Raw genomic sequence first — 22471 nt, forward strand, 5'->3', positions numbered from 1 at the left:
GGTAAGGAAACGGAACCAGGGCGAGAGAGACAGGATCCGGAATTCAATGGATGCGCCTTTCCGTAAAAATAAAAGCACCAAGCTAATAAAAATGCGGTGAAACTTTTAATTTAAAGAATATAATTTACAAGAAAAGCCCCAAGCCATTAAGTTAATCGACTTTCTTAAACCCCTCATCACCCCAAATCAATGGTGCGCCAGAATTTAAAGTTTTACTATGCTGAACACTTTTAGTCTGGTGAATTTGGTGAATACCGCATCCGCTCTCTAGACTGGAACCAGAATCCAGACAAATTCAGAGTGAATAAACACCAGGCTCTTCACTTCATGTGAAGAGCCTGGTGACGCGAGGCTAAACATTGCGTATGTTCCGTCATTTTCTCCCTGGGTTTGTCTCTCCCTTCATGTATGTCTGCTATCAGAAATTATGTTTAAATAGAGTTTGATACGTTTGAAAAGCGATGAGCTAAAGGGGCAAGGACAAAAAAAACGTTATTATGGGTCCTGAAAAGTTTGAAAATTTTATCTATCAAATGTGTGGGAACCCTGAATCTGAAATGGGTCAGTCCTCATAATGAGTACTTTAACTTATGGTACTTCAAGTGAATTTTGATGCTTATAATTTCATACTTACGTATGCTGAATAAGTAGCTAAAATATCTTCTTCCCCTGGCTGTAACATTTGTTACAGGAGCAGGAATTAGAGGAATGCGGGGGCAGATTAGGGAGCACATAGTTTGGTATTTGAAATGATCTCTGGTGGTTTCATAACATGAAGCAAGCCTTCTGGGTGGCACGAAAATTTACTCTGCCCTGCATTCCCAATACAAGATGAATGAATAATGTGCTGCTTTTTTCACTTGGCACTGGGCAGACTGTAAAGTCAGTCATGAAAAGCTCTACTTGACCTGGTAAGGGTTCACTGACTTTGTCAAGGAGAACTCTGCTGGGCAGTGGGCACAGAGGTAGTGGAAGAAGTAGAGACGGCATCTTTTACTTAAGTAAAAGTAGCAATATTTAGCCAGTGTTTATACAGTATCTTATTGGAAACTGTCTTTTTATATACTATGTAATATAATATATTTTGATAATGTCAAGGTGCAGCAAAATTTTAATAACTTTATATATGTTTCGGGTAGTTTAATCGTTTACAATGCAGCGTATATAAATAGTCAATCATATGAGTTACGTGTAAAATGTTAAGCTAAAAGGAAGCTGTAGCTGTGAATGAATGTAGTGGAGTCAGAAAAGTGCAATATTTCCCTCTTTAATGTCAAGTAATATCAAATATAAATGCAGAGTAAACACAAGTGCCTTGGGACTGTACCTAACTATGGTACTTGAGTGAATGTACTTTGCTGAGACCCTGCTTGAATATGTGTTGCTGATTTTGAAAAACCATAAACCAAGAACATATTCATTCTCAAACTGTCCTCCTCTCTGAGTGTTGTTGCTGCTCGTAGCTTCGTGCTGGCCCTCCGCAGTGGGGGATGATGAGATGAGTGTGGTGTGGTTGCCTTTTTATGGCCAGGCCTGGCTCAGCTGTGGAGAAGCAGGGAGTTTATGTCACTCCTCTCTGATGGTTGAATCGGCTCCAGCAGCCCGGAGCGACAGCAGTGAGAGCAGCTGGTTGTTAGTCGACCAGGTGCTGCGTTACACCACACCAATGTGAACCCTGTTATAGAAAACAGCCCTCCAGGTTATATGCTTCTTAAATTCTCTCTCATTTATTTAAATTATTTTGATAATCAAAGTAGGCTTATCTTAACACTTGCAAATTAAGGTATTAAATATGAACAGCCGAGGTGATTCTGCACACAGCAGAGCTATGGTGCTATTATGATTACTGATACTGAGATGACAAAAATGCAAAACAGTGTTGAAGCCTGAATGTAAATTGTCTTTGGTGGTAGTTGCACACTCGCACCAGCAAGGGGCAACGCTAGCATTCAGACCAAAGGGAGAGAGAACACACTAGAAGCACCTTCATGTAAACTGAGGCTGTTTTTGATTTACTCCGTTCACATGCACAGAGCAGCTCTCACATAAACATACTCACTGAATACCAACTTGGACTCTTGGAAGCCACAGTTTTATGAAGCTGCAGCACAAAGTCAGGCATTGTATTGGATAAATAAAGCCGACTTTTTTTTTTTAGATTTTAATGTGGTAAAATGTTTTTTACAAGATGATGCTTTGATTAAATTGTTTTGTTTTTGCTTCCCTTGAGTCCTTGGTTCTCCCTTTTTAATCTTACTGTCAGTCTAGGTTTGTTGTTTGGTCCAGACTCAAATATCTGAACAACAATTTCAAGGATTGCCATGAGGTTCCCCAGAGGATAAATCCTACAGAGTTTGGTGATCCCTTCACTTTTCCACTCATGCCACCATGAAGTCACCATTTGTCATCGTTGTGAAATATCTCAACAGCTATTACATAAATTGCCAAGTGTCCAACTCAGGATTATTTGTAATAATAGTTTCCATCTAGCACCACCATCATCAGGTCAAAATGTAGTTTGTCCAGTAGTTTTATTTATGACCAAAAACCTACATTCCCATCAGTTTTAGCTGTAGTTTGTATGCTAATTAGTAAATGCTAGCATGCTAGCTAAAGTAAAATGGTAACGATAGACAGGTTAAGTCCCTTCCCTCTGGTAGACCACCCAGGACATTATTTTGGGAAAAAAATATGTACGGTAGTTGATGGCAAGAGACAAATAATCTCTAGATCCTGTTTAAATTGTACCATGAATTACACATATGATGTTTGTCCATTTAAAAGATAATTTTGCAGGCCAAGAAAGTCACATTTTTTTGTAAAAAAAACAAAACAAAAAACGGTTAAAGTAAATGACTGTGAAGATATTAGGGCCGCCCCCAACTAAGAATTTTCCCTAGTCTGCCAATAGTCGTCATTTAGGGCCATTAGTGGACTAGCCGCCTGCATGTTTACGATATTAATTTAATTATTAAATGATATATTTTGGTGGTTTGAGTTGAAGGTGTGAGAGAGATTAGTATCAGTAAGATTGTTAACACTGTGCTACATTACAGATAAATACAAAACCGTACTAATGAACCTTCATTAATATAGGCCTATATTTTATCTACAAGTGCGTGTCACACACTGAGCGAGCCGCCTGTTAATGACGCTGTGGGCTAATGGGCATGTAGCTACTTCCATGTTTCAGATGATATCCTGCCCGACATGTTATTAACTAGCCTGTGGAATAACCGCAGGTACCAGCTTTGGAAATTAACCTGACTCCTGTCTGACTGCTGAGCGTGGCCACTTCTTGTGTCTGTCCTTTCAAATTAAACTCCCACATGGTCCAGATATGTAGGTATTGATTCCTTTTGACAAGGCGCAGCTCCTAATAATTTCATGTTTATTTTTCTTGTTTTTTTCTGCGACTAAGCGACGAATGAAATCTTGCCAACTTATGACCTTTCTGGTCGACCAACGTTTGGTCAACTGTTAGGGGTTAGCCCTAGAAAATAAGTCATGAGAAAGACTACAAAAGTCGTGTAAGTGGCGTCATAACTTTCTCTCTCATTGACGTTACGATGCTATTGTGTTTCGCATCGGGATGTACTCACATAGGAAACGAGTCTTGCTTGTTAGTTCACTTACTGGCTGATAAAAAGACCAGGAGTCGTTGAATAAAACATATCAGATAAGATAATGTTCCATTTGTAAGTGGAACATAGCTGAGTTATCTTGCTATGGTGTAGGTGACGTATATAATTTGAGACAAGAGATGTAGTTCATTGGGCGGATTCATACAATAGTAAATGGTACTATGACAAACTGCGACTTTCTTGACTTGCAAAATTAGCTTTTAAATGACAAACATCCTTTGTGTAGTCCAAGGCACAATTCAAACAGGATCAAGAAATTATTTGTTTCTCACCATTGACTACCATCCATACTTTTTTTCCAAAAAGGTCCCATGGGGGACAACGGAAGAAGAGGGACTTCACCTTTATAGCATAAACATTTTGCCTTCCAAACCGCAGCATGTTAACCATGTCATTGTGAGCATGTTACATCATGCTTATGTCAGCATTTAGCTTGATTCGATAGCATGTCTGCAGACCCTTAGTCTTGTTCCTGGATGTTTTAACTCTGAGTCACTCTGATTCATTAAATTCATTAAGTTAGTCAGAGTTTCTATTCCTAGTAGCTCTGATGGTTTGCCCGTGTACAGAGACATTAGTAACATGGTTCCCAAATACAGGAATACACCCTTTCATGGACCATTTTAAGGAATAGAAAATAACACACACCACCCTCCCGTTCTCGAGAGTTCATCCAGGATGCTACTGAAGTCCTCTGACTAACACCATCGTACCTCTCTGACTGTTTTTGCCCTGAATGTAACTGAGGGTCAGGAGTTCAGCTCCAGAGGCAGACCAGCTAACACTGTTATAGGACATGATGAAAGGGGCCACAGGGTTCCTTTCCCTTCGATGCTCGCTGTTTTACACTCTCTGTCACTTATAGCAGTGAGATTGTTTGCACATCTCGACTGTTCACCTCCCTCCCACCTCCCCTCTCCCTTCATTCGAGAGGATAAATTTCTGTCGGCTATTCTTGGAGCCAGTTGGTAAACACACCGATTTGAAGTTGCTCAATACTTCTAAATGTTATTGGAAGTCCTAAACTCCCCTCTGTTGGAAGAGTCTGAGAAGTCATTGCTTTGCTCTGTCTGTGATAATGTACGTATTGACGGATAAAACGTAGATTAAAAAACAGATGCAACAGTTAAATGACATTTTCAGTCTTTGTAACAGAAGGCAGTGGGAGTAAGAAATCACAAAGACGACTGAGTGAAAGGAAAGCTCATTACGTCTCTGTAAGGAAAAGCCATCAACCCTCTAACATAAAGGAGACAATCACTAACACAGACGCCTGGTGTTTTCAGTGCAGGTTTGGGATGTGAGGTTTGTCTGTCCTTCAGGGGAGACGTTTGATCCCTGACAGAGTTACAGTATGTCCACCGCTGCATTGTTGAACCCTGGTGTGGAATGTGTGCCAAGTCCTGTAGCCAGAGGGCTTTACTACAACCTTTAAACAAATCTCTGTAAGGAGATACCTGTGTATTTTGAGAAGCAATGATCTCCAAATATTGACAAGAATCCTAGATCGCCCTTTAATGCCTGGTCATTTAACAGAGAGAATAATTCTAATGTAATCCCCAATACAGTATGTTGGCAGAATCAGCTATACGTCTGATGAAACAGCCATGAATGATTGATGCAGTCTTTGAAAACCCTCTCTAGGGTTAAGAGTTGATTGGGGCGTTTCACTAAGTTTAAGTAGGAATGAAAAAAATCCACATTCTCTTACATTTAAGGTCTCAAGACAAAAATTTGACTAAGCAAGAAAGTGGAGTTATTCCATATTGACTATCCGAGTACATCAAATCTCGTAGCCAACTGTGAATGTAATTGCATCATTTATGACTGGGTATACAACTAGCAATTATTTTTTTATCGTCTCTTAATGTTCACATTATTTTCTTGTTTAATCATTTGGCTTATAAAATGCGAAAAGATTCTTAATAATTAAAAAAAATAAAATGTCAGAAAATAGTATCACAATTTCTCACAGTCCAAGGTGATGTCTTCAGATTATTGTTTTGTCCAGCCAAGAGTCCAAAATGTGAAGACGTTTAGTTTGCAATAAAATAAAACAGAGAAACTCAACGAATCTTAACCTTACAAGTAGAGGTGACAAAAATGTCGTCAAATGGCTGACATTTTTGAAGAAAAACAAAACAAAACAAAACACGTAAATGATTAGTCAATCATTGAAAGAGTTACTCTAGTCCTGTTCTCTGTAATAATGTACAACAAGGAAGAGCAGCAGAGATCCTCAGATTTGTGGAGCCAGAACCATCATATCTTTAGCATTATTGAAATTCCACAATTTGCTAGTTAGCACTAAGCCAAGCGCCTGAAAAATGAAGCCAATGCGGAAGTGCCAAAAACTGCAGTTCCTCAAATGGCCAGTTGAGGCTGGCTCCAGAAGTGAATCCCTATAAACCCCTGTGTTAAAATGCCCAGCAGAAATACAATTTACAGCCTGGTACAAAAAGCAGTTTTAGTTTCTATGAATTTTTATATAACTCACCTGTTAAGGCATATTTGTGCATAATTAATCGAATGGCTGCTAGGGCTGCAACGATTAGTCGACTAATCGATGACTAATCGACTATTAAAATAATCGGTGACTATTTTAGTAGTCGACTAATCGGTTGGAGTCATTTTTCATAGAAAAGTACTATTAAAGTACCCAAAATACTCTTATTGCAGCTTCTTACGTTCAAATATTGGCAGCTTTACACACTCTCCCATGACGGTGAACTAAAACCCTTTGGCGTGAGTACAAAACAAGACATTAGATGACATAATTTGGGGGTTTGGGAGAGATTTTCAACATTTTAACACATTTTTCGATAAAATGATTAGTCGACTAATTGAAGAAGTAATCGACAGATTAGTCGACAGTGAAAATAATGGTTAGTTTCAGCCCTAATTGCTGCTTTGAGTGACAGGCTGTCAGCGAGGGGTCACGTCAGTCTATTGGTGCGTTCTATTTGCGCTGGGAGTTCGAAATTTATGAGTTCCCAGATGGAAGCTTCAGCCTTAACAAGTCAGATTTCCAAATTGAAAAGTCGCAGGAACCTCTCCAACCCGGACCTCAAAATCCAAAATGACAGCCCCATGTATGAACAGTGGTGAAAGCTGTATTAATGTACTGTTTATTAGCACTGTTGTCTTATTGTGTCTCATTGAAACAGTCGTACCGACAGCACTGTCAAACTTCTACCTGTGGACATGCTGCTACAGGGTTTGTATGCACAAAATACAGCCTACTGTGTTGTTGTTGACTGGTACTGCTAACAGTGGCTAACCTGATTAGAACTGTACAACTATTTGTTTTTCCAACTTGTACTGGAACACGTTCATCTCAAATGTGATGTCATTCCCAGCTAGGGGTGGGCGATATTGCCCTAAAATAAGTAAGGGATAATGTATAGTGAGCCGGTGACTGTTGAAAAATAACTCCCGACAGGAGAATGGAACCCAGACGCGCAGCTTAGAACATGGCTTACTACTAACACATTCAGTGATGTGACACAAAATAATGTTTAAAGCACATTTTATTGATTCAAAATTCACAAAAAGAAATCTGTCTGTACTCTGTATCCATGGCAAGGGCAGCCTAATGATAATTAATATTGAATTCAGCCTTCGCTAAGGCCCGCCCCCCTTACTGTTGCTAAGTCCGACATGCCAGTCTAGCTACGAGGTTTCGGAGCTAGACTGGCATGGCGCTCCCACTGTCGCTAACTGCACTCCCTGGAGAAATACTCTAAGATTTATACAATATGCATTTGAAGGATATATTCAGGATGTCAGACTGACACAGCAACGAAATCAAGGTAACACAGTGTGTGCAGATGAACAGTGTTTAGCTTCACCCCCGTGCCGCTCCCAGCACCCAGACTGGCAGCATGTAAACATTCAATAGGTACGTTTCCGTTTCCACTCCGATCCTATTTGGCCTGTGTGGACTAACGTTAACTGATTTTGATGCTCCTCAGTCTAAGGCCGTTGCTATGGCGTCCCCAGCAACGGAGCAGCAGGGCAGCGGTGATACCTCAAGAAATAAACACTGCAGAATTTTGTTGATTGACCAATCAGAATCAAGTATTTAAGAGTGCCATGTTCTATTATCAGGATATTCCATGGCATGTTTGTGATAACGATGCTCCAGAAAAACAAGATCTCGAAGCCAAACTCGAGGCTTCAAAACGGCAGTCCACAAACCAGTGGGTGACGTCATGGTGGCTACATCCAGTATTTTTACACAGTCTAAGTCTCTGTACTGAACACAAAGTACATAGAGTCTTGGAGCCAACTGTAAATAGCTGTAAAAGTTTAAACATTGAGAGTGACAGATTTAAATCTCTCAGTATATATTCACACTGTTTGTCAGCTGTGATTAGAGCAGGTCTGTGCTACTGTGGTCCCTGTGGTAACCTGGCTGCAGAATATTATGACAGGAAGCTCTGTGTTTTGGTCTGCTGCTGTGCTGATGGTGGAGAGGAGGTCTGGGCTCAGCTGGCTCCTTTCTCAAAGACCACTTACTTACACTGACTGACCACAGAGACATACCAGTGAGGGGGTTTATACTCTCCCCACAGCGTCAGCCCACGGCATGTTAGGTGTTCTCCCTAAATCCCCCCACCCACCCTGCCTGGAAATGGACACTGCTGGTATATTTATAGCCCCTGAGCACAAGCGAGCTCTGTATCTTAAACACCGTAAGAAGCTCAGATTCGCCAGAGTCGTGCTGAGCTTTGCTGGCGTTTATTCTAGACTGTTGAGGAAGCCTGGAGGGGCTCATCAGGTAGGAGAAAGGACAGATTTTAGGATTTATTTATTTTAAAGAAAGATTTGATTTATTTGAGTCAGTGAGCTGTTAAATTACTTATATTTGGTTGTTTAGATTCTAAAATAACCACTACTTAAAAGTGATATTAACAGATGGGAATTAATTTGTTTGCTTTTAGGCATTTTGTCTGGATATGAGGTTGTAGGAATGTAAATCCATACATTTTGTGCTTTTATTCCTTGTTGTTTTTTAAGTGTGAAACTTTTTTGAACGTTCTTAAACATCATCCTTCACCTTTTTAGATAACTGTATAGATTCATGTTTGACAATTACACACATGGTGTAAGAGCTGCCATGATTAGTTCGTTAATTGATTGTGAAGCAACCAAAAATGTATCACCAGCTACTTTGAGAATACTTTTATATTTAAATAATTTTTCAACTGAGAATGCCAAAAATTCACAAACCTCAGCCTCTCAATTGTCAGTTTTTGTTGCTTTTCTTGGACTTAAGTGATTGTAAACTGAAAATTTTGTTTTTTTGGACTGTTGCACAGTCAAAACAAGCAATTTGAACTTGACTTGGGCTATGGAAACGGATGGGTATTTTTTTTACTAGTACTTAGAATATGTTGGGTTGGATTGATGTATCTGGTGTTGTCATGATACTGTGATCTCTAACTGTGACACAATACCTTGAAAAATACTGATATTCGATACAATTTTTTATGTTGCTTGGGAAACTAATTACATTGACAGCAAACAAGTTCAATTATTTAGTAAAAGATGAATATTAGGGGTGTGCCATATCATCTAGTTCAGGATAATACTGGCGTGATTTTTAGTATGATATGAAAAATTCATATGATACTCGCGATATTTCCGCTTGTGACATATTGCCATCAAATTGTTACCCACGCAACAACAAGCATGGCTGAGAGCAAAATTATTACAGACTCTGTGGTGGTTCCAAAAAGAGGAGCAGCTTCAGTAGTGTGGAATGAACTGTGGCGTCCTGAATGTTTTATGAACAGCCCCGGACTTCTCAGACTCTTTTAGTGACTTACCGCTCGGAGGGAACTCATTCAGCGGCTCCTCTGGCAGCAGCACAGCGTCTCTCCCTCTCCTCTCTCTAGATTTTGTTTTGGTGAACTATTAATATTGTAAACAGAATCTGAATCTCACTCTGAGTTGCTGTTGTTGTTCACAAACTAAATAAATGAGAGATCATTTTTGTTTAGTTTTTACTGAATATTTGAAGACAAACTGTAATACGAGATCATTTTGTTGTAGTTCTATTTTCTTAAATTACTAGTAATGATTTTTTTGTGACTAATTTGTCATATCGTCAAAAAAATTGTTATCGCAAAAATACCCTGAAATATCATGATATTATTTTAGGGCCATAGCACCCACCCTTATTATATATACTGAGTCTTTAACGTGACGACGACAACTCTTCTTGGTTAGTCAGAGAGAACAGCAGAGTGAATGTAGTAAACATTAACAATAAGACCAAGTGAGGAAGCGCAGCTGGTACCGGTGTATTGATACTTTGGAAAATGAGTACTGAAATTATTTTGAATGTAGAATCTGTATTATTGATATATCGCTGTTTTGACAACACTAATCTGGTGTATTTCTGTTTTAGATGAAAACATCATTCTGAGCACAACCAACAGAAACTGACAAACTCAGAGAGAGGAGAGATGGAAAAACCAGTCTTACAGACACAACCGTCCACCCTGCCGTTTTTCGACACGGCGCACGCCTTCAACCTGCTGCGGGGAATCCATGAACTCCGAGCCGAGCGAAAGTTTTTTGATGTGACTCTGTGCGCTGAAGGCCGTGAGTTCCACTGTCACCGCACAGTGTTGGCCGCTGCCAGTACCTACTTCCGGGCGATGTTCACAGGCACTCTGAGGGAGAGTGCGATGGACCGGGTAGTTCTACATGAGGTGTCAGCTGAGCTCGTAGGCCTGCTGGTGGACTTCTGCTACACAGGACGGGTCACCGTCACTCAGGATAATGTTGACGTCCTGCTGAAGACGGCCGATCTGTTTCAGTTCCCCTCCGTCAAAGAGGCCTGCTGTGCTTTTCTGGAGCAGCGGCTGGATGTGTCCAACTGCTTAGAGATCCAGGACTTTGCAGAGGCGTACGCTTGCCGAGAACTGGCGACCAGTGCTCGCCGCTTTGTCCTCAAAAACATAATGGAGCTGGCTAAAGGGACAGACTTTGAGCGGTTGCCGTGGAAGCGCCTCCTGGAGTTTGTGTCAGACGATGGGCTTTGCGTGGACAAGGAGGAGGCAGTTTATCAGATCGCAGTGCGCTGGGTGAAGGCGGACCTCCAGCGGAGACTGCACTACTGGCCTGAGCTGCTCCAGCAGGTCCGACTCCCCTTCGTCAGGAGGTTCTTTCTGTTGGCCCATGTGGAGAGCGACCCGCTTGTCTACCTGTCACCCACCTGCCTCCGCATGGTGAACGAAGCGCGGAGCTTCCAGTCCTGTGAGTACGACCGCCATGACAGGCCCTGCCACAGAATGCGACCACGGCCATCCACGGGACTCGCAGAGATCCTGGTGGTGGTCGGAGGCTGCGACCAGGACTGTGACGAGCTGGTGACAGTGGACTGTTACAACCCCCAGACCGGCCAGTGGCGCTACCTGGCTGAGTTCCCTGACCACCTTGGAGGAGGCTACAGCATAGCTGCCCTCGGAAACGATATGTATGTCACAGGTAAGTTATTAAAAGACGTCCAAACACATTTCTACACACTATAAATACTATAAAACTCAAGTTTCATTATTATTTATGGTAATTTATGTAGAAAATGCAGCACAGAGGATAATGTACTCCATGTTGAAGTTAGACTTCAGTATTATCTGGTGTCCCACTTACTGAAGGACAGGCCACAGTGTGCAGTAGCTACAGTTGCTGTGTATATTAGATTCACTGTAGTGTGAACGCTGCCGTCAGTAGATTTCCATTCCTGCTCCTTGGTCTTATGAAATGTCCGTGAGGCTGCGCTTATAAATAAACTGCAGGCTCTCTGGCTAGTGGCTGTCAGTGTGAACAAGGCAGAGTGAGGCAGGACATGGTGTGCTGCCAGGACAGCAGTAGTGTTATCATCTAAATCATCATCATCTTCAGCCTGTTTCCCTTGAGGAAACATCACCTTATGTCTACTGCTAGAAAACAAATTTAGCAGCGTTAGCTCACTCCTTCGATGACAGGAATCCCAGCCGCATATGATTACATAACGTCAACAGGCCGATTTAGTTTGGATAACCTGTGACACAATTTATTTTACGTAAGTATACATTTGATGCCAAATTTAGATTGAGGTACATCAGCCTTTTTAAAGGGCAGCAGTACCTTGAAATATTAAATCTCTGATGATAAACAGATGGATGAGGAGGACTGTGAATAGTTACATCACAGCATATCTAGAACGCTCCTGACTTATTTACTGAGCGACTGCCAGGACGGAAATGAACAGACACCCTATATAAATCCTAATGCAGTCTTGAGAAGTCTTAATTAGATTTCTCAAGTTTAAACCCATATTTCCGTCATATTTTTTATATATAAAAGGTCTCTAATTTTAATATGATGCATCATAAATTGTATTATTGTGTTTTTCTTTATAAATTGGATTTGGAGGATTATTACTAGACTTTATTTGCAAATACAGCTACACAAAGAAACAAATAAATATACCACTGAATGTTTGAAATCAATGTATTGTTGCGAGTGAACATCATATTTAGCTGAGAAATAAAATTAGACTGTGAGAGGAAACCGGACCACCTGGAGAACAGGCTATATTAAAAAGCACTCAGTCCTGGATTAATGCTATTTCTGTTGGTCTTGGTCATCACTCAGGTTCAAGTTAATTTGGACTCTTGTCTCTGACATGTCTGTGTTCAGTTTTAGACGTGGGGTGGGTTTGTGTATTGCTTTATAATTTTACACATTGCTGTTTGTCTAAATCAAGAATTTTGAAGAACTCAAAAGCTACCATAGTTATTTAAGAAAGAGTGGGACACAGCTTATTACATTAGCTTCTTCTCCATTTATTTACTACAGTTAGGCCACATTATTCAAAACATAAAATATCTTTTACTGTTATACGGATAAGATGCAGATTTACCTCCTCTTAGAGCCAAACAACATCAACAGACCAACTGATCTCAATAACTGTCTTCACAACATCAAGTCCTGGATGGCTGCAAAGTTTCTCCAGCTCAATGAGAGTAAAACTAAAGTTATGTTATGTTTTAAGTTATTTTATTTGGACCACAGCACTTTACAGACATTATTTCTTCTCATCTTGACCCCCCTCTGTTAAATCACATGTAATAAATCCTGTATTTGATTCTGAATTGAAGTTTCAATCAAGTAGCAAAATTAAATTTCATGCAGCAGGGCACCATCTCCAAACACAGATCAGATCTCTGTACTTCTAAACCTGGAGAAAGTCATTGACACCTTCATATCCTCATGCCTCACATTATATTTAACACATTATATTTTGGTATTACTCAGTCTTGTTTATCCCGTCTTTAATTAGTCCAAAATGAAGCAGCAAGAGTGTTAACACGGTCAGAAAAGAGGGAGTGTACACATTACCCCCATTCTTGCCTCCCTATGATGCCGTCCTATTGGCTACAGGTACATTTTGAGAGTCTGATGTTTGTCTACAAAGTGTTAAAATGCCCTCACCCTCTTTCACATCATAGAGCTCCCCTCCCCATATCACACTGTGACAAACTGAGATCGACTGACCAAAGACTTCTGTCTGTCCTGAGATACAGGACTAAGTGTTACGTGGATAGGACCTTCTCCATAGCTGCTCCAAAACTCCTTCCACCGTCTGATTCTCCCCCACCACTGAGATTTTCAACACTCATCTTAACACACACTTTTACTCACCAGCTTTTAATTGTGCATAATGTGATTATTGCTGTGACAGTATAAAACAGTACTGATATGTTAATATTTTATTGCTATTATCACTCAAATTTTTGTGTCTCTTCTTCCTTTTGTTTTTGTTTTCTCTCTCTGCGCTGTCAGAGCACTTTGGATCATCTGTGTTTGTGTATTAAGTGCTATATAAATAAAGCTGACTTCACTTGACATATTAATAATAACAACTTTAACGACCGAACAAAGTGCTTCACACACAAGGACAAATAAAAGAAAGTAGGAAAACAATTAAATACAGTTCACGGTCTGCAAATAACAAAAATCAAACAAGAAAAAAAAACATTGAAAGAAAGTCATTTAAAAAATTGCATCAAACATTGTGATTATTTTATGTTATTTAGAATATGTATATTGTCTGGAGATGCATATTGATATTGGAAAAATACACATATTAGTATTGTGATTAATTTAAAACATCACCCAGGTCTAATTTTCATTCATTTTGTTCTCAAGAGGATTTTAAATTTCCTGTTGAGGGCTGTGATAAAAGGCCTTTAATTTGATTTTTAAAAAAATATGCAGAAGCCCTGATGAAGGTAGACAAACAATTGTTGTACATCTTATAAATTGAAATGAATCTGCCATTTTGCTTTGCATTAGGGATGCGCGATACTGGATGTTTTTACCGACATCTGAAATGCCGATATATAACGACTCATTTGGCCGATAACCGAAATCAATATATCCGTGTATTATGGAAAATTATGCAACTTTTTTCCCGGAATCCTCTGACTAAATATATACCTCCTTGTCTGTATGCTTGCACCCTGGTTTATTTTTATTTAGGCCTACTTATTTAACATCCTGCTATCTTTGGTTAGCGACCCTTTTATCGTCATTTACAAGTATGCTAGTGTTACTTTTTCTGCTTCGCTGCTCTGGTCGAAATTAACGCAGTAGGAAGCAACCGAGAAAGGGTTGCACGTATTTATTTAATCATCTGTTTTAATTTTTGTGTTCTTTATACTTGTCTTTGAAATATTTGTACATGTTGACTTTGTCAATTTAAAAAAAAACTCTGTCATATCAGCAGAAATCAGCATGTTGGCTGATTCAGATGTTTAATTTTAAAGCCAGTATCGTGCTGATATTATTGTGCATCCCTACTTTGCATTATTATTATTTGCAGTTGCACCCTGACACTAAGCAGCAACAAATGAAAATTGTTGATGCATATAAACCATTGAGACAACATGTCTGTGTCTTTCAGGTGGCTCTGATGGCTCTCGCCTCTATGACGGCGTGTGGCGGTACAAGTCCAGCGTCAACGAGTGGACAGAGGCGGCGCCCATGTTGAAGGCCCGCGAGTACCACAGCTCTTGCGTGGTGAAAGGTCAGCTCTACGTGGTGGCGTCGGACAGCACCGAGCGCTACGATCAAGCTCTGGACTGCTGGGAGGCCTTACCGCCCATGCTCCATGCCATGGACAACTGCTCCACCACCACGTGCAACGGACGCCTGTATGCCATCGGCTCTCTGACTGGGGAGGACACCATGGCCATCCAGTGCTACGATGCAGACACCAACCGCTGGACCATGGTCAGCTGTGGGCAGCTGCCTCCGTGGTCCTTCACGCCGAAAACGGTGACCCTTAAAAGCCTCATCTACTTCATCAGGTGAGAAACATGACTTACTGATTCACTCCAGCACTACTAAAATACAATTTTTAGGTACTTGTACTTTACTCAAATATTTCAGTTGTATGCTACTGTAAAGGAAAATATTTAACTTTTTACTCCACTACATTTATTTAGTAACTTCAGTTACCAGGCACTTCTCAGATCTTACAAAGAAGCAGTGTGTAGTTGGGAAGTAGTTTCACCAAAAAGAGACATTTCCCTTCTGAACTTCTGAAAGATTTTCATTTTCAGGCCCCAATAAGCTCAAACTCTGCAATATTTCACAAATAAATGTTGTTTTCCTCTTTACCTTTCCCATTAATCATCTAAAGACCCAACAGATTTATCTTGTAACCCTTTGGAGGGGGCCGACTCCAGGCAGGAAACCACCAGACTAAACTAACCTCAAACTGTATATAAAGTGTTTCAAACCAGCTTCACCTGGACCAGATTGTAAATCTGTAAAATGCTGCATTGATGCGTCAGTATTAATAATTACATTTATAATAATATATCAGTCACAGGGGCAGTTTTTCTGCAGATACTGATGATCACTTTAAGGGCACTACCACTACTTTAAGTAAGTTTAAAAGTTGAACGTTGAAGTTTGAAACCTGGAGAGACATCACTTTCCTTGTGCTGCTTTCAGACACCTTTCGCAAGTCTTTAAACCCTTGAACCTTGAGCAAATTTGGTGCGATTTCTTTCAAAAGCATGGGGGGAAAAAGCAGTGAACAAATTGGTAAGAAATGTCCTACAAATTACAAAACAAAAATAGATTTAGAAAATTATTTAAGAACAAAAACCTTAATTTTTAAGCACTCTTTCCAGGTCATTTCCTTCTTTTTTTAAACTTTGTTTTCTTGTTTTTGCTGATTTTGCTGTTTTAATTTTCTATTTTCACTAATTTCTCGCTAATTTCTTCTTTCGTTGCTCATTGCCTTTTCCCCATGTTTTTTAAAGAAATAAAGCCAATTTGCTCAGGTTACAAAGGGTTAAATGCAAGACTTGTATTTTTACATTGTTGTATTGGTACTTTACTTAGGTAAAGGATCTTAGTACTTCTTCTACATCTGGTTGGGGCTGGGTATTGGTACTCTATACCTTTAAAGTATCATCCGAAATAACCAGGTACAAAGTAGTACCAAAGCTTCTCTAGTCAAATGATACCTGCATTCGATCATTGTTGTATCCAGATCGAGAACAAATAGATCATTTGTATTGTTTTGGTGGTAATCAGTCACTATAAGCATTCTTCAGTTTAATGTGACTGTGACTGGCCCATTACCGCAGCAGCTACAACTCATATTGTCTGTGATGTGGTGAGGTTGAGCATGGTGGTCGTAGTTGGCAGTACAGCGTGCTGAGAGGCTACCAAAACATTTTAAAGTATGGCTTTACTACACATCTGTGATGTCTGGTGGCATTTTACGCAACTGAATTCTTCCATTCACACGATGGGTATTGAATGATGTAGGAAAAAAAGGTATCAATATCTCCAGAGGTATCAGTATCACTTTAAGGGCACTGGTATCATAATTCTCGTCATTCTCAGACTACATGTAGTAAACACTTAATGATAAAGACATGTAGACTATTTCTTCCTCTAAACAGTCATTCTGTTGTTCGACCACATGAGTGCGCCAGTGTTCTCATGTGTATCTTCTACTTCCTTTTGTTTCCTGCTGTGAGAAATTACAAAACAAGATAACCCTAATATAAAATGATAATGTTTTTCTAAAATACAAAATGTCCCAATCATGTTATTGAAGTGATGGTACAACAGTTAGGTTAGTTGAGGAGTTAATTACAGTGACATTATTTGTCTCTGTCTCACTTACATGTAGAAAACTTAAATATTGAGATTATGATTGATTATTTAAAGGTCTATAAAGAAACATTTGTTCATAATACATTGTTGATACAGTAGTCAGTAAAGTTTGCATGAGCACATTTGAAGTCATGATTGTTTTGGCGTCAGCTTGACTTTGCTGTGTTTCTATTTGTAGGGATGACTCAGCTGAGGTTGATGTTTATAATCCTCAGAAGAACGAGTGGGATAAAATAAGTCCGATGACCCAGGTTTGTATTTCACATCTGACGCTTGTCTGCTGACTTTATTATAGCTTTATCTGTTGTTAATTCATTATGTCTGTCCCAACGACATAAACACAAGTCAACAACACTGCAGTAAAACCAAACATGGTAATAAAACATGAAATTATAACTGCTGCAGTTTGTCACTAGTTGATAGTATAAAGTATAAAGCTTTATATTTTTACACTCATTTTTATTGTCTACCTATATTCTGTTTTTATGGACTCACTTATATTTTTTACTTACCAGATACAGTATATTCTTACCTTCTTTTCTGCCTTTTTCCATGTATTTCAACATAAAGTACATGCTCTTGATCTTGTTTATTTTATTCAGGTCCATGTTGGAGGCAGTGTGGCAGCCCTGGGCGGTAAACTATACGTGTCCGGTGGTTATGACAATACATTTGAGCTGTCGGATGTGGTGGAGGCATATGACCCGACCACCCGCTCATGGACTCTTGCTGGACGACTACCTCAGCCGACCTTCTGGCACGGTAGCGTCAGCATATTCCGCCAGTTCATGCCCCAGGTGTCCAGTGCATTTGAACCCACTGACATACCCGAGTCAAATGCCATCCACTTGCACCGGCACCTACGTCACCAAGCGCTCCACAATCTCAACAACAATCTCAACCAGAACCAGAACCAGGATGTGAACCCAGCGCACTGAGTTCGGACATATAAACCCCCTGTTACATTTACAGTCTGTTCTCCCTCTTGTGGCAGTCTGTTGACTGTTTCTCAGCCCTGTTTGGTCTCACTGCGTGGGAGACAGAAAAGTTTAAGGAAGCCGCTGCCTTCCTGTTGAAGGTGGGGAAGTTCACCAGTTAGTCCTCAGGGTCGTGTTGTGCTCCATCAGAACTAGTTTGATGGATGTGTTGTCTGACCACGCTGGATGAAATCAAGTGTTTAAAATGGTCCTGAACGGCTGCTCTTGGAGGTGGGAAAGCCGGCCTTTAAAAACGGGGATGGGGGGCATGATATCATTGAAATATGGGGACGACAGTGTCTATTTTCAGACATGCCCTCCCTGAAGGCATTCATAGTGTCGGACTTGTTTGTTGTTATGAAAAGTGACAGAAATCTTTGTGTCAGGAATCAAAAAAGAAAGAAAGAGTGAGAAGGTCAAACTCTGGCTCCTTTTCTCACCTCCACACAGCTGAAAAATCACGGCGTGAATTGAGTGTGAATTTCAGTTTTGGAAAGTGTCAGAAATGGTAGGAGCTGTACTGGCAGTTTCATCTTGGAGGTCTTTTCTCCTCTAACACCTAAATATACTGTAAGAACACTTTCAACACTGCATAAATGCCACCTTTGTTTGTGTCACTTCAAGTATTTTTGCAGAATTCTCCAGAAATATTTGAAGATACTAATATTTAAGTCCTGTTCAAGGTCCTTTTTAATTGAAGCGTTTTTTGTAACAAGAGAGACTTCAAAGATGAAGACTAACTGATTAACCTTCCCACCTTCGATAGACAGCAGCACACAGTCCCCAGCAAGGCGAGGTGTTTCTGTGTGTGAACGTCTCTGTGTTGGCAGTGGATTACTGTGGATTTTTTTTCTACAAACAGAATCAATTTATATTTGAAATGCTTTAACGGGAACTCAATTTTACACATGACTGCATATGTGGAAGGAATAAAAAAGTAGTGTGAAGCCTTTTAAGGCTCCAGAGGGAGCTGCGTCTGCGTCGGTCGAGTCTGAAGACATCAAGTTTAAAAAATGAAAAAAAAATCTGTGGGTGTGGGGAGTTAGGAAGAGGTGAGTTCACCAGACCTCTGCAGCACACTCATCTCTACTTGAGGCGAGCTGCTTGAGGCTATATTAGCTGCTATCAGCTTAACACACCCAAATCTCTGACCGAACGGTTAGAAGTCGAGTTGCATTGTGGGTGATGTAGGCATGAAGTTTCGGCAAGGGAAGAAAAATGCATGAAATAAATGAGACGATATCTGTGATCTGCTGCATTGATTTTGACCCTTTAACAGAAATGTCCATCATGAGCAGAGATTTTGGTATTGGAATCATTTTGGTTTCCATTTGTAGTCAGTAATATTGACTAATCACATTTGAGCGGCAGGTAAACAGTCCTTGTGGAGAGGCGAAACGCATCGGCCAAAATGCAGTCTCTGGACCCATCGGCTATTGTCCGACGATGACTTAAATTTTTATTAGCTTTATGTGTTCATGGAGATCAGTCTAAATGACTGGGAAGAGGAAGTCTTTACCCAGATATCTGCTGGCTACACCGGATCTCCTGAAATAGTAACCATTTCCCCCAGACAGAGGTGCGTCAGTAGACCAATGGCCAAAGGGTTCGGAGATTGGTCCTACAATGCGTAATCAGTGAAGTAATCTTTGGCCCAATCCCAGTACACCCCTTACCCCTGCTACTTAGGGCGCTCACGTCTATGGGTAGGGTTTCCCAATTATTGTTTGGTTAGACGGGTAGCGCGAAGTGATTGGAGGTTTTTCAGGGGCACACTCCATATCGAGTGCTAAAAGAAATCATCGGCAAGATAGCTGGACAACAAAAGAAACCCACAACAAAGATTTTTAAAAGATTAGGACAACCATCGAATGAGCTTAGTTTAATGTTGTTTCAATGTGTTATGGTCTTTTCTTTGTAACAAACAACAAAAGAAATCACTAGCATGCTGATGTCTCAGTAGTTTATCTAACTAGCTAGCTAGCACGACAGCCCCACATTTTGACATATTTCCATGTCACTTTCCCCCCATTTGATAAAATATGACACCTGAAATTTAACTAAAGTCCAGCAGTGAAGTTGCTGCACTTGTTAGCGCTCCTCTAATATCAGTGCAGACTCGCAAAGTTGGAGCAGGAGTTGCTAACGTTAGCCTACAAAGCACCGCTAGTTGCCCGGTAATAAAGCACTGTTTTCAGTTATTTGATGACTTGCTGATAGATTGATAGTGTGAAACTGAACTTGTAAACTAATCGCGAGCGTCCCGACAACCACAAAAGGTTGCCTGTTGCCAACGTAAGAGAAATCATATTTACAATGTCCGGCAACACTCATCACAGCTGTTACCGTAAACGTTAGCATACCAATGTTGTATCAGGGTCTTGAAGCGTTGTCCCATTTCATGAAGGAAGTTTTAAACCACTACAACTTGTAACTCTGCTCCAAGGGACAAGATGGCGCTCGAAAATGAGAGGTAGGGGTAAAAATATGAAATGGGATTGGGCCTTTGTAGCTTAGAGCCAAATATTCATTCAGAACCAGCAATAATCTGTTTACATTCCAAAAACGACGACAATCACAATTGATATCCAGCTTTAAACAGACACATGGCTTCACAGGTTGGGTTTAAATGTCTTGTACTCAAAGGAGTCTGTCATAGGAGGATTTCAGGATGGTTGCATGTGATGTTAACTTGATACCTTTTATGCTAGTGATAAATAATTAGGTATCTCCGTGTGTCACTCCTGACCCTTAAACCTCTGTACTTTATAACCACCAGTCGAATGTGCATGAAGAATTTCCTTTAAGAATTGTATTTACGGATGTTTTGTATGTTTATTTATGGATATATATTTGTGCTGTGGTTGCTCAAGATGTCTGCGCCCATCAGTCGCAACAACAGAAGGAACACTCGGTAAATGTTGTCAATGGGTCGCCAGTAACTGGAAGTGCAAAAGAATCTCAGTTTATTACCATGTATTTTAGCTTTAATGTTTTTATGGTGATGTTGATGCATCGTTTTCTTAGTTTTCATACCAGTTTGTGACGTTGAATCAGTTTTGTAAATACAGTATATTATTAACCTCATATACTGTGTTTGTATAATGTTTACAGTGTGGTTATCATAAATTAAACTGCAGGCACAGAGTTTATTCTGCAGAGTCACATTTGATGAGCTGTTAGCAGGTTGCTAATATATTTCTTATAAAGTGGACAGAGGTTGCGGCTGAGTGGGGAAAGATTTTTATAAATGGCAACAGTAACTAATGCGTTGACTTATAAAGCTGTATATTTGAACATAAACTCATAATCTGTGTAGTGTCTTAATTCCAAGTCAGGATGTTCTGTCTGTAAACAACGTGCATCTGTTACAGTCTACATTGTCAGAGATAGCCCAAATTAATTTGATCTTTAAATAATCAATGTGCCCTGTGGAGTTTTCTTGTCAACAACCTCAAAAACGTACATACATAATGTGTATCTTTTAGGTCTGACAGACACATAGAGTGCATTTCCTTCTGCATAAAATATTTTTAAAGCCATTTATTTTAATTAATTTTGTGTACTAACAGTCTTTGTCTTTGTTGCCTTCAAGGGAGTGTTGCTGTGCTTCTTTGTGTGTTGTCCCATGCATATGTGAGGAGAACTGGATGCAGCGTTGGAGGTGAACCCTCAATCATTCCTGTAAAAGTTGCTCAGAGGTGCACAACTTTCACCAGCCAAACTTCTAACTTCCATTTTAGCCCTCCGCTAACTTGAATGGGGATATAATACTTTAATCATGCTGTTTTTCTAGACTTAAATATGTCATTGGATCAAGTGGATCAAATTCTGATGTCTCTTTCACAATTTAAGTCTATGGGGAGAAGTCTTTTTAGCCTCATGGCATCAACGGACACAACCGGATGGTGAAACACCACTTCTGGCTACTATGTAAAATTGGCTTCAAAGCCCAGTGGTGTTCGTGGGGGCTAGTTATGCCCTACGTCGATCGGCTGATTAGCATGATATCACTTGCCCTCATCCTCAAAAAATTAATCTATAGTGCCACTAGCAGTCAAAAACATCACAGTTTTCCCTTCACCAAGGCTCCTACTTAGAAAAAGATATAACATGTACCATAAAACTTTAATGCCTAGTCCCTTTTACTACACATTTTGACAAATAAAGGCCTGTCTCAGTTATAAGCCTGGTCTGGTTGCCAAGGAGTTCATTTTATATAAAACTGGATTGTTGACTATCCTCTTAAGCTAACGTTAGTTAGCTGTTTAGATGCGCATACAAATATAAATGTTTAAACTTTTGTCAATATGGAGATGCTACACATCGTTAGCTTGGTTCAGTTCATTTTACTGAAACTATGAGCACCAGAGGAGACCGTAATTCGTTAAAGCTATAGTGCGTAACTTCTGTCGCCCCCCCCCGCGGATAATGCGTTATTACAACAAATAAGCCGGCACTTCCATGTACACAGAGTAACACTCGCTTCACACCGTGTACACAACGCTACACAACGTGGCGAACACTAGGCTGCTAACGTTACATTACGTTCATAGCACCATTTTCAAGAAAATAATAAAGTACTAGGTCCAGTACATGTAACAGAGGTCCAGTACATGTAACAGCAACACATACTACTCATAA

General features: G+C 40.1%; 1 protein-coding gene across 5 annotated transcripts in view; it reads left to right on the forward strand.

The window, feature by feature from the left end:
- klhl21 (kelch-like family member 21) overlaps positions 1–21137 on the forward strand; it is a 75747-nt gene extending 54610 nt beyond the window's left edge. For 3 of the 5 annotated variants that reach the window (XM_050066209.1, XM_050066210.1, XM_050066208.1), the window contains 4 exons: positions 10063–11147; positions 14611–15016; positions 17029–17101; positions 17453–21137. In XM_050066209.1, the coding sequence (XP_049922166.1) occupies positions 10121–11147; positions 14611–15016; positions 17029–17101; positions 17453–17788 (1842 nt within the window). In that variant the 5' untranslated portion in view covers positions 10063–10120 and the 3' untranslated portion in view covers positions 17789–21137. Of the gene's footprint in view, positions 1–7395; positions 7546–8349; positions 8428–10062; positions 11148–14610; positions 15017–17028; positions 17102–17452 lie in introns of those variants that run through there. The other 2 variants (XM_050066212.1, XM_050066211.1) reach the window with 2 other exon arrangements.
- The last annotated feature ends 1334 nt before the right edge of the window (positions 21138–22471 follow it).

This window comes from Epinephelus moara, chromosome 16 (genome assembly GCF_006386435.1).
Source record: "Epinephelus moara isolate mb chromosome 16, YSFRI_EMoa_1.0, whole genome shotgun sequence".
NCBI lineage: Eukaryota > Metazoa > Chordata > Actinopteri > Perciformes > Serranidae > Epinephelus > Epinephelus moara.